This window comes from Anarhichas minor, unplaced genomic scaffold (assembly GCF_050575085.1).
Source record: "Anarhichas minor isolate MPS153535 unplaced genomic scaffold, ASM5057508v1 ptg000033l, whole genome shotgun sequence".
Taxonomy (NCBI): domain Eukaryota; kingdom Metazoa; phylum Chordata; class Actinopteri; order Perciformes; family Anarhichadidae; genus Anarhichas; species Anarhichas minor.
In genome coordinates this window covers 9,851,744-9,864,707 of record NW_027466479.1, presented here as the reverse complement: position 1 = coordinate 9,864,707, position 12,964 = coordinate 9,851,744, and the positions used below count along the sequence as shown (strand labels likewise).

The following is a 12,964-nucleotide window of genomic DNA, read 5'->3' as shown; positions in this document are numbered from 1 at the left end:
GCAACATGCCTGGAGGGCACTCAAGAGAGGCGTCATCGCTGACAAAAACAACAGAGAGGCAGGGAGTGAGTGAGAGCAAACGACAGTGTGTGTGTGTGTGTGTGTGCGTGTGTGTGTGTGTGTGTGTGTGTGTGTGTGTGTGTGTGTGTGTGTGTGTGTGTGTGAGAGAGAGAGAGAGAGCCGAGAGAGGACGGCAGCAGATCCACAGCTGACTCCGGCTACCTCTCCTCACTCACGGGAGTGTGCGCATGACCTTCAGGGACTGAAGTGTAATGAACACTCATTCATCACTGGAGGTCATTCGGATTAATGTTTGGATCGCTCGGCTAAAGTTTCACCAACAGCGTCGACGGCCACGTTTACGGGTGTGAATATCACTGATATCCCCTCTAAAAAGGACACTATTATGAGATATGAAATTGGCAGAGTTAATCAAACCGAGGCTAATGACTAATATTTGGAATTAACTGAGCCATTAATACTGCCGGCTGCCGTTAGGCTAGATAGAGTGGTTAAACCACCACAGGCGAAATTAAACAGGTTAATTAAAGTCTCCAAATTTCCATGCTCTCTCCCTCGGTCTGTATTTCACTGTGAGACACACGCACAATCACTCACACACACACACACACACACACACACACACACACACACACACACACACACACACACACACACACAATCACTCACACACGTGTGTTGTGACTATACTCGTAATGACTTTCCACTGACTGTATTCATTTTCTAATATTAATGTAAATCCTGGCTTTAACCCTTGACCCCCTGCTGAATAGGGAATTGGAAATAATAATTTCTCCAAAATCTTTTACTCCAACAGCCTAAAGAATAAACGCTTAAAAAAAGCCCATACTGGTGCATTAAAAACAACAAAATCAATTTTCCAGTGTAAAATGGTGCCAAATTGCTGATGCTGTGCTAGCATCTGCCCGATGCCCGATCGGTACTGAGCATGTGCAACTCTCAACAGAGGAAGACGCGAGATGGCTCACTCTTTAGCTACTTCCATCATCGATTTAGGACGCAGTAATACTTTTTTTTCAGGAGCTGATAATGTAACGAGTGACACGTGTTGTTGTTGTTCTTGTATGATAATGTGATATCGGATCGGTTCATATGGGCTCACGTAGACGCCGATACCCGATCCAGCATTTTAGGCTGCATCAGAGGCATTTCCAGATGTATCAATACTCGGAACGACTTTAATTAAAATGCCTCAGATAGCTGAACGACGTAGATTAGCGATCGCCGAGTCTCGGCCCTGTGATGAGGCCTGCTAGACCACGCGATGGGCCCTGACCAATCATAGCTTGCCGTCTTTCACAATCTCAAATTGGCCCATTATCGGGTTATCATGTAATCTGATCCCAGCGCTCTCCACCACCATGGAGCTGTTTTTTTTCCCTTTAATTTGTTAAACCTTTCTACATCAAACAGCTTCCTCTTTCTTCTAGTTGTTGACAAAAATGTGAACAGCGTGCTTGTAATTAACTACGGTAATGATTCAACATGTGATAGTGAGTCATTTCACAGCTGGTGAGGAATTGAGTCTTTTTAGTTTGTTCCCAGTTTAATCCCAAAGTAAACCCTGAACCTTATAGATAAAAAAAATAATAAACTTTGTAGTTGTGGCCTGTGTTGTTTTATTAAAATAATAACATACTACTAAATCTCACCTCAAACGAAACATTAAACTACTGTTTGTTATTATTATCTTCATCTTAAACCTAAACCCTTACCTGATGAGTCACGTATTTTGTATTGAAGAGGACACGTTTTCGCCACACAGTTGCTGAAATACACGCAAAGACGCACACGCACGCTCTCACGCGGGCCGCATGGTTTGAGGGGGCGGGGCCGCCGCACGGACGGATGCGAGCGCATCTCGGCCATCAGAGGGCGGGTTTGTAGCGTTGTGTGCGCAGCGTGAGGCTGCTGGTGATGGTGATGATGCTGATGATGAGAGGAGCGCATGGTACACAGTCCTTCCAACGGCGATCCAGCGGCTTCAAAGCTGCGCAAAGAACGATAAACACCGAGCTCAGCCGTCAGCTGTGAATGCGGTAGCGTCGCCTGCGTTGTTCCTCTCCGATGAAAGCAAAGAAGCGCCAAACAAAACCAGGAGAGACTCGAAAGTGCGCAGCGGGCACGAGAAAAGAAGTCCAGAAAGGTTTTTAGGTAAAGATGCCCAAATGGCTCACGTCGCAATGGGATTTGAAGAACACGTAACCACGTAACCACTCCAGAAGTCACCCCGGTTCAACTTGAAAAGGCGTTTTTCTTTATTTTTCAACCGCTGGGATGTTGTGACCGACGCGTCGCCTGGGACAGAAGGAGCGGGGACGCAGAGGGACGAGAGGGGAACCAGGGGCGGCGGACGAGCACCGGAGGGGATTATGGCTCTCGCAACGTTTTCTCTCAGCCTCGTCACGCTGGCGCTTACAAACTTGCACCTGACGAGAGCCAACGACCGGCATGCGGTGTACTGGAACAGCTCGAACCTACTGTAAGTGGCTCTCCGCAGCGCATTAACTCGTGTGCCTCTTTGTTCATGCGCACCTGCGCTGATAACTTGTTTACAAAGACGGTGGTCGTACCTTCTTACAGACAGACGATGAGTAGAACAGTCATTTATTTCCACAGCTTTAAGATAAGACAGAATATCATCCTGATTGCCATCATTCAATATTTTTCATCTGTAAAATAATTCTCCTCTCCATGGAGTCAGAGTACAGTAATGCATCTCCAGAGGGGAAGTGTTCTATCTCTGCGCCCTGCATGCAGAGTGGCTGCTGTATAAATATTTCATTTTTTTTTTTAAACCTCACAATCAGTGTATGCCTCATTGAAGCAGCAGCCACCTCTTCATGTGTCCTGCTTTCACTTCAGCGTCGTCCGTCACCTTACCTGCAGCACAAATACACAAATCACCCGGCACCTCAAACTTCCATAAATCTGTGTAACTGTAAATTCGTGTGCCCGCCACACGGTCACTCGTGTTCCTCCCACAGCGGTGAGGTTTGTTACCTCGGGTAAGCTTCCCCAGGCTCTCTCCCATCTCCCTCTCTACCTGCGAGCTGTGAAGCCAGCGTGCTGTGTGGGGGCAGAGATCGATGTGGATTCTACTGCCTTTGTCTTCTCATTAGCCAACAGTGAATCCATCTTTCTCACATTTTTTTTTATCTCCTCTCCCCACACAACCTCCCCCTTCCTCCCCTCTGTGTTCCCTCCCCTGTCCATTTGTATGCACCTCATACACGGGTCTCTCCTATCGCCTCTCTGTATCTCATACTTGGTTATTTTCTTCCCTCTCCTATTTTTGTGCCGTGTCCCACCAGCCGGCCTGTCCCCTTCAATTCCCCCCCCCTGCATCTCACTAACCCCCCCCCCCCCCCCATCTGCTCCTGGTCCCTCATTCACCTCCCAGGCTCTCAGCTGAAAGTACACACATACAGTAGATGATTAGAAATTGCATGAAAGTCATTTGAATGCACACGGACGTGTGGGTTTCCCTCAAGTCAAGCAGTTAGAAAACTGCCATAAAACCTAATGGGAACGGTGCAGCACTGCCTCCTCCTCATTAATGTCAGCGTGTGGATGGCAGAGTCACATTCTCAACTATTCCAGATTTATAACTGCAGCTAATCCCGTTAGTGTGACGCGAAAATAGAGGAGTGGCATATTAACTGATACTTGCGTTTAAGCTCTGTTAAAGTGCCCGGGTTTTTGAGTGTCACAATCAGTATTATTCCTATCCATCAATTTTAATTAGGCCTTCGTGGTGTGCTCAGTCTAAAATTATTTTCGCGCGGATAAGGTTCCCAGTGTTAGCACATTTTGTGGCTTTGAGTTGACATTTATGTGTTAAAGTGACAAATATGTGCTCATATTAATGAATTCAGAATACTGTGTATGTGTGTGTGTGTGTGTGTGTGTGTGTGTGTGTGTGTGTGTGTGTGGGAGAGGGAGAGAGGCGGTGGTGGGGGGGATGGGGAACAGAGAGGGAGACAAAGTGCAGGTGTGGGTTGCCATGCCTGCGTGTGCAGAACCTCTCCTTTCTCCACAGCGAGATACACAACTCTAAAATAATAATGCAAAAATTGACCCAGTTTGCAGGTAGCAGACGAATCCTCAGAAGCTGTGGCAAGAATACCGACGGGCCATCGAGATTTAAAAGGCCGCAGGCTCGGGCCCACTTCTCCAACGCCCTGGCCACACTCGTGGAGAACAGGCGGACGGACTCGCAGCTCCTTCCCTCCTCCGGCTCGGGTTCTAGAGACAAACTCAGGAGGGAGCTGTAAGAAATGAAGGCGGCGACAGAGAGCCAGACACCCAGAGGCCTTTGGGGCCAAACTCTGGTCGGGGGCCTTAATGTTTTCCCCTTGAGCGCAGAATTCAGCGCTGATGGTTACAGCCCAGCTGCAAGAAGTGGCATCGCTTGGAAGCCAAGCTGTTTGTGCCAAAAGCCATTTATGATAATGCGCATGCTAGAAATGTCTTTCTCTGGTGTATTGAAAGTCAAAAGGGGATTGTCACGTCGCCGATAGCCAGCAACACTGTGCTGTTTGATTCTTTGCAGCTTGTCTGAAGTAAACAACATCCGAGGCTTATTAAAGCTCTTTTTCCTCTGGCTCGGACAATTTAAGGCGTGATGTCTCGATTATCATAACCCAAAGTAATAGCTCAGAGTGCTTTGATTACCTCCCCGGGTCCGTCACAATCCCCCCCCCCCCCTCCTCCCATTAGAAAGTGTTGCTCTCAGCTTCCGCTCCCAGCAGTGTGCCTGGCCAACTCGTTACAGATGTCCCCGCTAATGGCTGACTGAGGCAGGGAAAAAAGGAAAAAACACACACACACACGCAGCCCATTAAATCATCTCGCATCTGAGGCCATCTGCCAATTAGAGGGGGGAGATGTGGAACATCTTGAGAGCACGCGGGAGCAGCGGTGCACTGCGGTAGCCTCGCCTATCCAAATGCAGCGTCCCGCGCTCCCGCCACCTCCTCCCATCAGGTGTTTGGCCTCGCCGGTTAGACGGGGCCGCATCTCCATAATTGGGATTCCCATGTCAGCATGATCAAAACAACAGCGCCGCTCTCCCACGTCTTCCACAAGTCGCCCAGTGTGTCCACCGATGCTCATAACTTCGCGGGACACCAGAGTAAAAAGCCTTTGCGCGGGCGTGGGGAAGGAACAGGGGAGTGAGTTTGAACATGTGTCGCACATCGCTTTGCTAAATTGCCATTCTCTTGCCTGCTGAGCGAGATGAAAGTCTTCTTCCACTGTTTGTGGCTGAGTTACAGATCTGCGCGCTTCATGCTACACATCACCACCCTGATTTAGAGCTGACACAGTGTCTGTCGGGCCCCTGGACCACATGACGGGAAAGAAACAACCCAATCCTCGGCACACCATATCGGGTGCTACGAAATAAATTATCACCTTGACAAATAGCCTCCCTGAGAGTTTGAGGTGCAGGGACCTGGTGGTCAATGTTGAGTCGAGGTGCCTTCTTACTCAACATGCTTATTACTGCCAGGTCGGTCTGTGTGGGTGTGTGCAGACCCAGCTAGAGTTGGAGGTGGTTCCCTGCAGGGCAGAGCAGAACCCTGACACCCTGCATGAAAGGTTTGTAGATATTTAGTTGCACTTAAGGGAATTGTTACTGAGAAAATGAAGAAGAGAGAGAGAGAGAGATGAGTGATGGAGAGGGAGAGACGTCAGGAAATAGATGGAGGGAAAGAGAAGGATGCGAAGTGTGAAGAACATTACTGCAGGGGAAGAGGTGGGCGTAATGGAGAGATTGGAAGGAGAACATGCTGGAGAGGTGGAAAGCGGAGCGGTCTTTCAGAGGAAGAAAGTGAGGGGAAAGATTGATTGAGTTGGCCTGAAGTCAGGAGGGGTGAAGGAGAGCGCCGGTTTTACCGGATGTGGAAGTTGAGGTTATTTGGCCGAGTGTGTTGCTGTTTTCTGACGAGATAATACTCACGGGAGTTGATCCGTGCTAATGCCGACACAAGGCCGGGGTCATCCATGTGGATGAGACAATAGCACCCGCCGTTCACCTGCCCCTCTGCCCCTCTGCCCCCCCCCGGCCCAACACCACGCAGACGGAGCGTCGGCTGAAACGAGACGAGGCGATTTGATACCTGATTACATGCGCGTCCGTCTGCCCGCAGCTCCGTCTCTGGGCCGTCTCAGCAATTTTTGCATACAAATGCGTTTTATTCACCGCCATTCAATTTATTCCTTCACATTCATTGTACTGCATTAGATAGCGTGTATTTTCTGTGGTTGCAGTTGTGTTAAATGAGAATGTGTGAACACCACTGATTGAAAAGCGCAAATTGATCTTTTTTTATACGTTTTTGAATTAGCCACGTCTCGCCATCCGTGATGAAGTATTCCCCTCTCGAATTATTCAAGTTGTTTGTGAACGTTTGAATGCTTCATAGTCTTGATCGGCCTCAGACATCCAGGAGATTAGTTTGATGAACAGCACTTTTAAATGGGTAGTTAACTTGACATCATCACCTGGCTTCATTATGCCGTAGTGGTCTCTCAAACCTGATTGGTCTGCTAAGCGGCGTGCTGGCCATTTTTAGCTCATAGGAGGCTGCTATGAGTCACATAAATGGATGGAGAAACACTGAAAGGAGGTTTAATGGTTCGTATGGATCCAAGAGTGGCTGAGCGGATCAATACATTTATATGGAGAGGTGAGTGGGCCCTGGCCAAACAGAAAACACTACACAGTGGCTTTTTGAGCAGCAATCGATACGAGTGCATCAGGTGATCAATGTCCAAATGTATTTTTAATTGGATTTCACGGCGTGACAGTAAATTTCCATGAAGTATTCTCATGGAGCTCAGGAAGCTTCGATGAAGTATAGCCTTGGACCAGCATGCTGGAGAATTGATTATCACGGGCTTGTCAGTCAGTGCTCCGGGGTTCACGCTCCGCGGAGGCCCTGACTGCGTCTACGCTATAAGCGAGGTCTCAGTACAGTGTAAGCACGGGGCCGAGCACAGATAAATGGAAGAGACGTTTTTGAATACGTCTGTTGGACTTAAACAAACTGTAAGTTATTCCTCCACAAGATACGAATGAAAGGCTTTCATCCCGGCATACATTTAGAATCTGCCTGCTTCACAGATTCAAAGGTTAGGGGAGAACATCGGTGCACAATACTAAGTCAGAGTAAACAGTGCATCCCATCACTGTAGGTGTGTTGTTAAGGGTTCTCCACACTTACAGTCAGACTTAATAATTTGAATAATTGCAAAGACAAAAGGAAAGCGCACGGAGGTATTGATGTTCATTCAAAGGGCTGTTGCTCTTGGAAAACACTAATTTGACTCTGCTTTGAACGCGGGTTCAATTAAAATATGGGTGCGGATACAGATAGAACCTCAGGAGGAAACATTTAATCAACCTGGAGTTTAACAGATGTGGACCTGAAGGGAAATGATGAAAACTTCTGTCACAATAAAATCACCCATCTTGGGGTTTTCTTTATCTTCTCTGGTCCCAGTGGATCTCAACCAGGGGTCCGGGGACCCACAGGGGTCCTTGAGGGTGTTTGAGGAGGTCCCCAGAAAAATGTGGAATAGTTTATTTTTCGATATTTAATTCACTATAGGAGCGAATCCAGCGTGAGTAACAATCACAAGAGTGACTAATCTGATCATAGGTTTTACTTAACGCGTTATCTGCTCAACAGTTGACCACTATAATTATTGTCTTAATTATACCTAACAAGTGAAATCTTCAGAATCAGATGGAAGTCCCTGAAGGGAAATCTTATCAATTGGCGGTCTGTGACCTAATGTGCACCACTTTAAGGGTTCTTGACAGGAAACAGGTTGAGAAGGAATTGACAGGTTTTGTGGGCCGTTCCAGCCAGTGCTCTGATTAACCGTGGCCTTAATACAGAATTATGTTAAATCATGTTCGACGAATGAGTTAGCATCTGTTGTTATGAGAATTATATATATATATATATAGATCCTCTTTTAGAAGGATGTTTACCGGTGAGCTTGGAACGTAACAATATGTTGAATGAAGGTTTTCCTCTGACAGTAGGAAACAGTTGAAGACTTAATTTTCCTCATCAGTCATTAGAAATGTAAAGTAACTTATCAAACAGACTTCACAGTTCACTCAGTTCTTCTAATGAATGTGTCATGTTTCACAAAGCAGATCTCTGATTTAATGGGATCACATGTTATAAAAATAGATGTGCTGACTGGCCGGTGTTTCAGGATGTCGAACAGTGACGTCGCACAACTTACTTTAGTTTATTTAACTTAGTCCTCAGGAGAGCTGTTAAAGTTGGGTACCAGTCGAAATGAGAAGCCTTTATTTAAGTCATGCTTTGTAATAAGTTCTGATTTCGGAGTATCGTATGTGTACCCAGATCTGTTCAATTTAGCAATATGTTAACAAAGTAGTAAGGCCGGCTTGCAGTTCCTGGAACATTGCCCTGCAGTCAGCAGAGAAACCGCCTGGGACACCATGGTCGGGTCACCGCAGGCAGTTTCATTCCGTGAGTGTTTTGGCATTCATTAATTTTGCTAGCTAAACATCGGTAGTAATGATACCCATCTTACTTGTGCTGTGCTCGATTGCTCAATTGTACTGTAAATCCAGTCTGGCGATTCTAAGTTCCAGGAGTCTGACAGGTCTGTTTATGTTATCTGCGTTATGGGATGGGCGACGTTTGCACCGCGTTGGCATGTTATGGGTGATTTTAGGGCAATGCTGCGAGGCTATCGGTGTTATAGTAGAAACACAAAATGGTTATTCACACCGGCTGGCTCAAAGGGAGCCCTATAGCTTGCCATGGCCCGATAGTGGAAAAGTGTCTATCTAGAGCTACCCCAGGTGAGGAAGGCACTACTTTCTTTTGAGGAGTCCAAAGAAAGCCATCGTTAGGCCCTTCATATACCATCAAAAGCGATTAGCAATCCTTGCGCTCCAAGGTTATAAAAACTGCACTTAACTGTCAGTGGGAAGCCACAGGAGATAGTCCTGATCCCAGCCAGGTAGAACCAATTTCAGACTCAATGATTTGAATGCAAATGCTTTCTACAAAAAGGGCTTTCCAACTTAGAATGGGAGCTCCACAGTACATTACACTGGGAGTCTTCACTCCGGTGCCCGTTACCCACTGGGAAATTACATTGCCGCTATGATGGAAATGGCTGCCATGTAGGAGAAAGATCAAAGCTGTTGATGGGTGGATGGTCACTGGCTGGAAGTTTGATTATTTGGGAAATTGGCCTTGTTACGCTACACGGCCTGGAAAATGATATGGCAGCCACAGCAGTGGGTCAAAATAATTTGTTTTGTTATTGAAGCAGAAGGCCTCTTCTGAGGTATGGCAATTGGGGTGATATTTTGCACCGACCGGCGCCCTCCGAAGTTATCAGTGTCCCTTCATAAAACAGGCAGCGAGTGAGGACACAGGTTTGTGCCCTGTCATATCTTGTTCTCTGTTCATTCCCTTCAGGTCTTGAGCCGTGACAGGTCCTCCCTCTAATGCTCCCGGGTGCTTAACAACAGCGGTGTTACGAGAAGTGGAATCTGTCCTCACAGCTTAGCGGATGATACGGCTCCGGGTTTTTCCTTTCATGCGAGGGCAATTTGGAATATGGGCAGCGTAATAATTAGGTATTCTGTTATAATTGAGATTTTTCTTTTTGACGACGTAATTATATGACGGTGTGAGACCCTTTGGCAGGCGTCGTCCCTGTAATGAGAATATTTGAAGAAAATGAATATCGCTCTCTAGTGCTCTGTGCATCTAGAATGACTACAGGTAATGTGACCCCTTCAGCGGCGGCAGCCGCCACCTCCGGTGCCTTAATATATCCCTCTTATATTGTTAGAGGGAACATTTAAATCAGTACATCTTCAAGCGAAACTGTTCTATTACAAATATGAGAACAAAGTCTGTGGAGCTTGAAAGTGTGATGTGAGTGGATTGGACTGGAAGCTGTACCTACTGGCAGCCAAATGAGAGTTGTATTTTTGTGATGAAGCTGGAGGGCTGCTCAAATTTTTCCATTTGCAGATATTTTAATGCTCCTTCCTGGTGCTGCAGCTACACAGAGCATGGAGAGAGCATGTACCGGTTGTTGTAAACTATACAGTATGAACTGTCCACACAAGCCGTGATGCAGTGTTTGAGCCAGCATCACCTGTGAAGGGGTCAAATGGGCCCATTACTAGGGGGTCACTGCTCCATCCAAGGGCGACAATAAACAATAATGTGAAAGCAGAACACCCGGTGAGTGCTTCAAAAATGATATTGAAATGATATTACACGTATTATATAAGACATTATGACTCATTTTGATTTCGATTACGCTGAAGAAATAGAGAAATTTATGAAATCATATGGATGGAAACTAATCATCAAAGAAATCAGACCAATTTACTGTCGCTCTCATTCATTGATTACAGCTTCATTCCTGGAATTCAAATTAAAATAGCATATAAACATTGAATTGCTCCTTTTGTCACAGATGCCTGATCCGGCTGTTGGAGTCAGTATCGGCCTTTTGTCGGTATCGGTTCATCCTTATTGGTGATAAAATGTCAATTTGCTGTATTTAAAGTTCAATTTTTGGGTTTCTAGCGCCTTTTAGCCATCCGCTAGCTTTCTAGCTGACTTTTTGAATATGAAAACAATACAGTACATAGTGGCATTTCACTGCCAACACTGGCAGGGAAGCATGCAGTGAACAGGTTCATTTTATAGTTTGCCTAACTCACAAACTAAATGTTGATACAGCTTATGAAATCTAAAATTGAGAAGCCTGCTTTGACTCTGCCCTTGATTTTATGTGGGACAATTGGGTGCTGGACAGTCGTAGCGTCGGGACATTTTGTGTTTTAAAGGGGGGCCACTGTGGCAACGGCACGCTCCAACTCTGAATATTTAATACAAAGTCAGCGGATCAGAGTACAGCTCCGTCAGTGGCGCCACACTCCTTTCCTCCCGTCCCTGTTTCCGTATCTTCACCTCATCATTTAATCAGGTCTCGTGTTGGTCTGCATCAAAAATCTATTTGGAATTCATTTGCCGCCTTGATGTGTAAATTCGGTTATGGTTAATACATGAGCTACGGCACATGCATAATCATGTCTTTCTACTCGCACGCGTGCATTTCTTTCTCCCCCACTTCCTGGTGTTCTCACCCATTGATTTCTATGGACAATACGTGACTCATCTCGCACTACTGGCATTCTCCATCAACGGGGAGGTTTCCTCTCCCCTTCCTCCTCTCTCTCTGGAGCAGTGTGTCGTGTTGGAAAGAGAAACAGCCCACCAGGCAGTCTGTTATTTGCATTTGTTACAGCAGAGGGGGGGTTGTTTGAGGAGGGGTGGTGCCCTGCTTGTTATCACTACATCTTGAATACTTCACTATTAATGAGCAGATGTGATGTGTAGAGCAGGGCCAGTTGTCCTGTTGGTGTACCGATCTGCTTTGTTTGTTACGGTATTTGTTTGGTCGGTTGGTTCAGCTGCTCTTCGCTTGCTGTGGGCTACGTACATCTGTGTGAGACGCTCCCATGGACTTAGTAGCCACATTCTGTTGGCTTACAGTGTCAGAAATCTGCTTACATCATGATTTTTTCCTCTGATGGTAGCAACCTGTGTAGTGCTGCGTGGGGACCGTGTCTAGACGTATAGTTTGTAAAACTAGCAGACATACAGAGACCAGTCCAGATCCTCACCATGCTGTGTGTGGGTGTATAGAATATTAATGTCCTACTGAGCGCTCTCACTCTTTGTGTGTGTGTGTGTGTGTGTGTGTGTGGCTGCTATTAACTGGCCCTTACGGTCTGTCTGGGTTATTTGCGTGTGCACGCACACTGTACATGTTTGTGTGATTGATTGTTGGTGGTGTGTCTCTTATGGTCAGTCCCTTCCCGCCTGCGCTTCCTCTCCTGTCGTTGCGTCGGCCTTGTAGAGCAGCAGCCCTCTCCGTCTTTGTGTCTATAGTGTTCCCGCTCAGCCTTCTGCTCCCGCTCCGCTCGCACCTTGTGTGGAGTCGATGGGAAGTCCCCAAAGGCCGCTCCGCTCCACCGCATTGCCGTGCGTGGGAGGAGAGTGGGCACAACCACCCATTCATCTCCCTTTAATTTATTGCACCGCCGCCATTGAGAGAGTGAATCACACACATTGCATCATTATTTAGAAATCCCTTTTTTGCTCGCTGCACATGCATTTGTCCTTCTAGTACAGTGGAGGTGCACGCAAGAGAGAGGCTGCGTTTTCCCTTTTTCTCTGCAGCCTGCTGTTTGTGTTTTTGTGTGTAGGTGTGTCTTTCAGCCTCGCATAAAGTATACGTACAGTAGGAGATAGATGGTTATGATAAATGGATTTGCTTTTTGCAGCACTTAAAGGGATTCTTTGCCACTTGAGGAAGAGAGAGTGATAGAAAAAGTTACGACAAAAAACAACCAAAAGGAAGAAGATGAACTGGTTGGGGGAGGGAAGTGTAAAAAAAACAAAAAAACAAAAACAGGAGATGGAGGAGGGAGATATAAGGCAGTGCAGAGATGTAAAGGCAGAGAGTGGAGTGGAAGTGGGGATAAGGGAGGCGGAGCAGGAAGGGGGATCTTCGTATATAGAGGAGAGGAAGAGCCTGTATGGAGAATATTAATGGCGTGTCAGGTAGTGGAGTATCTTTAAAGACCTCAACCTTTTCTTCTGCTGCTCAAGCGTATTGTGTCGGAACAAGCAGCTTGGAGGCACTGCTGTAAAACCAGGAAGGAGCGCAGAATACGGAACTGCATCAATGGCAGAATTTCACCCTCCGGCATTCATTAAACCGACAATATCACATTTGGTGGATTTCTTTTTTTCCCACCCCTTTGGTCTGGCATTAGGAGCATGTGTTTGGCATAATACAACCTGTTTATTAGAGG

General features: G+C 46.6%; 1 protein-coding gene across 1 annotated transcript in view; it reads left to right on the top strand.

Annotated features, from left to right (window-relative positions):
* Window positions 1–2,357: 2,357 nt before the first annotated feature.
* efna3a (ephrin-A3a) overlaps window positions 2,358–12,964 on the top strand; it is a 55,452-nt gene continuing 44,845 nt past the window's right edge. The window contains exon 1 of the mRNA XM_076106230.1: window positions 2,358–2,524. Within this exon, the coding sequence (XP_075962345.1) occupies window positions 2,415–2,524 (110 nt within the window). The 5' untranslated portion in view covers window positions 2,358–2,414. The remainder of the gene's footprint in view (window positions 2,525–12,964) is intronic.